The sequence below is a fragment of the Lactuca saligna genome, chromosome 9 (assembly GCF_052625555.1).
Source record: "Lactuca saligna cultivar CGN05327 chromosome 9, ASM5262555v1, whole genome shotgun sequence".
Lineage (NCBI taxonomy): Eukaryota > Viridiplantae > Streptophyta > Magnoliopsida > Asterales > Asteraceae > Lactuca > Lactuca saligna.
The window spans coordinates 60,911,175-60,914,536 of NC_136425.1; the positions used below are offsets into that span (position 1 = coordinate 60,911,175).

The 3,362-nt window shown below is 32.3% G+C and overlaps 1 protein-coding gene across 1 annotated transcript; it reads right to left on the reverse strand.

Annotated features, from left to right (window-relative positions):
- Positions 1-1,026: 1,026 nt before the first annotated feature.
- Positions 1,027-1,686, reverse strand: LOC145014091 (transmembrane protein, putative (DUF3464)). The gene has a single exon (XM_078972463.1). It carries the CDS (start codon positions 1,648-1,650, stop codon positions 1,120-1,122), a length of 531 nt encoding a protein of 176 aa, XP_078828589.1. The 5' UTR covers positions 1,651-1,686; the 3' UTR covers positions 1,027-1,119.
- Positions 1,687-3,362: the final 1,676 nt, after the last annotated feature.

Below are 3,362 nucleotides of genomic sequence, written 5' to 3' on the forward strand. Positions count from 1 at the left end.
TTACCGACGCCAGTGTATTTACGGTGACGTAGAGCATTAGCAGCAACATATGGAGGATTTGCAGTGAGACAACAACGACAACTTATTAGCGGCGACGTGTTACCGCTAAGGCCATTAGTGGCAACATACCCGACTTTTTGCCCTGTTAATACTCACGTTTCTTGTAGTGATAGGATTATAATTGTGATTTTGTGGTTCTATTAGTTTGTGTTGGTTCTCTCTCTCTCTCTCTCTCTCTCTCTATATATATATATATATATATATATATATATATATATATATATATATATATATATATATATATATATATATATGTGTGTGTGTGTATTATTACAAATGACAAAATATTATAAATGTTGATATATTAAAAAAAAATCGATAAAATTAAGCTTTAAATAATTAAAAACAAAAAAAAAAAAAAATAGATAGTGGCAGCGACATTTTTTTTGAAAATATGGGTGCTTTTTAGGATAAAAATAACTGCATTTCCTGTTTGATCGACATTTATATGTCATAATGGTCCTCAAGTTAGCTCTTGATAGATCAGGTTCTTGTTGATGCTTGTTCCGGAGATCATCTATGTGACACAATCGGTCTTTGAGACATTAGTGTCGACATTTATCTCCCATTTCCATTTCAATGGAATTTCATTGTTTGATGTTATAATATTTTCAATTTCATTAAACGAGCGAACTTTTTTTAATTCAACTTGTAATTGGTTATTATTGCGGTTTTATATTAAAAACAATCTACTATTTTTAGTAAAATACAATTAATTATAGATACTATAACAGCTATTAGTATTAGTACTACATTGAATTAGATTGTGTTGTCCATATGTTATAATTTTTTTTGAAAATGTTAGTTATTCTTATTTGCATGGATAAAAAATCATATTCATCTTGTACTAAAAGATGTGGTTGGATAACAATTAATATAGTCTATCAATCCTTGTGAACCAATTGGAACCATGTGATTTATATTAAACCCTTGAAATATTTGGATTCTTAAAAGAACAATCACAGATAATCTAAAGGATAAGATGTATGCTATAATTCAAGAAAACGCAATTACAACTTAGTTACATCGTATAACACAAAACTTGCTATACCTCAAGCGTTAATTGTCACCATCATCTTCGTCCCACATCCGATCCCAATTCTCCTTAGCTTCTTCAAACCCAAGAATCGAACCCTTCTTTTTAGAATCCCAACTAGTTGACAAAGTCCCGTACGCAATCCCAAGTGTCGAAGCTCCAAATGTAATAAATGTCGTCAAAAATGGTAACCAACGTGGTATTTGCCATAAATTCTGTTCTTTTATCACACTAAACACTTGAAGCAAACCTAACCCGGTCACCAAAGGCACCCCAACATTGAATAAAATCCTAGTTATAATTCTTTCCATTACCACATCTTCTATTTTATCATCTGCTTCTTCTTTCTTCTTCTTATTTTCTTCTTTCATCATAAGTTTCTGTTTTTGTATGGTTTCCCCATTGAATCCTTTTGCTTTTGCATAAATCCTCCATGTTTTTGTGTGGATTTGTGATGGGATTTTGATGGATATTGAGGTTTTAGGTTGCCATTGAAGAGATGGTGAAGTTGTAATGTACGGATGTATCACATCCACTCTAAAGAGAGTTTTCATGGCTGGTTCTTTTTCATTCAAGTTTTTCTTTATTTTATACGAATAGGATAGGATTTTATGTTATTTTATTTCATGAAAATATATCTTATCCAGAAAAAATGAATGGTGGGTGTTAGGTTCTTTACTTTATTATTATTATTATTATTATTATTATTATTTTTAATTTTATTTTATTGTTTTTTTAAGGTATATCACCTGATATTACATTGGTATCTAATGTAAGAACCGAACAAAAATAAAAATAATTACTTTGTGAATTTTATTGTTTGAAAAAGTTAACTTGAACATTCTAAATATTAACCATATTTATATTAATAAAATAGAATCCTCATCGAATACTAATATTAACCACTCATCGAATACTAATATTAACCATATGTATACTTAAGGCTGTAAACGAACTGAACGTTCGGCGAACCGTTCGTGAACTGTTCGGCGAGAAGTTCGTTTATGTTCGTTTATTTAATAAATGAACGAACATGAACAAAAATTATCGTTCATTTAGTTAAATGAACGAACATGAACAATGGTCTCGTTCGTTCATTTATGTTCGTGAACGTTTGTTTATGATTTTCATTTACGTTCGTTTATGTTCGTTCGTTTAAGTTTATTTATATTCATCTATATTCAATTATTTTTTATTATATTGCTATAATATATGTTCTTTTATGTTCATATATGTTCAGTTATATTTTATTATCTTTGTTCGTTTATGTTTGTTCGTTTATGTTCGTTTAGCATGTTCACAAACATAAATGAACGAACATGAACAAAGTAATTTGTTAAACGAACGAACATGAACAAGAAAATCTCGTTCGTTTATCCGTTCGTGTTCGTTTGTTGTTCGGCTAACTTAAACGAACGAACACAAACAAGATCTTGTTTGTGTTCGTTTGGTTCGTTTACAACCCTATACTAATAAAATAGAATCTTTATCTAATACTAAGACTACGAAAAACAACTTCTAGAATCAAAGTTATCCTAATATAATAAAAATTTTCTTATTAACTAACCGATTAATCCAACAATCAATCTCTTTATCGGTTTGTCCACCCTATCACTTACAACTGTGATTCTCCGCCATTAACCACCGACAAACACCACTACACTGACAAACTTTGTTCACCGTCTTCCCGAACCATCCCGACTTTTTCCAGACACCCGACCTCCATCCCGGTCACGTCCAAAGCCCTCTATACCCTTTTGATTGTTCACAACACACGTAACATGTACAATGGCATCTTGTTGGTCACGTTCATTACCATCTAGACTTTTCCTGGATTCACGACCTCTCCCCAGCCAGATTCAAAGCCATCTGATTTGAACTTCAACCGCCATAATGTCCACACTGTGTTTTTTCTTCAATCTCTTCCTTTATATATTTCGATTACCGTTCTTCAAAGAGGCATCTCTACCGACTAAGAAAACAATGCCACCCTCTCCACCGTCTTCTTTCAACCTACCAAACGAACTGAATCCAAAGCTATCTGCTTTGATGGATCTTTATCGCCCACTTTTCACACACCTACGTCGGTATCACCTTATCACGAACAAACCGATCAAGAACTATGCAATCCCTTTGACTTTTATGCCTTCTGATTTCAACCGGTTAGCATCCTATTATCTCTTTTTCACCACCCGACCTCTTTAATCAAGCTTGTTATGAGAGCACTTTTCCACTGAACAATAAGAAAAGGTCACGACCACCTTTA

What these genes read in the sequence shown, in the direction of transcription:
- LOC145014091 (XM_078972463.1), bottom strand. Translation starts at nt 1,650, where the DNA reads ATGAAAACTCTCTTTAGAGTGGATGTGATACATCCGTACATTACAACT.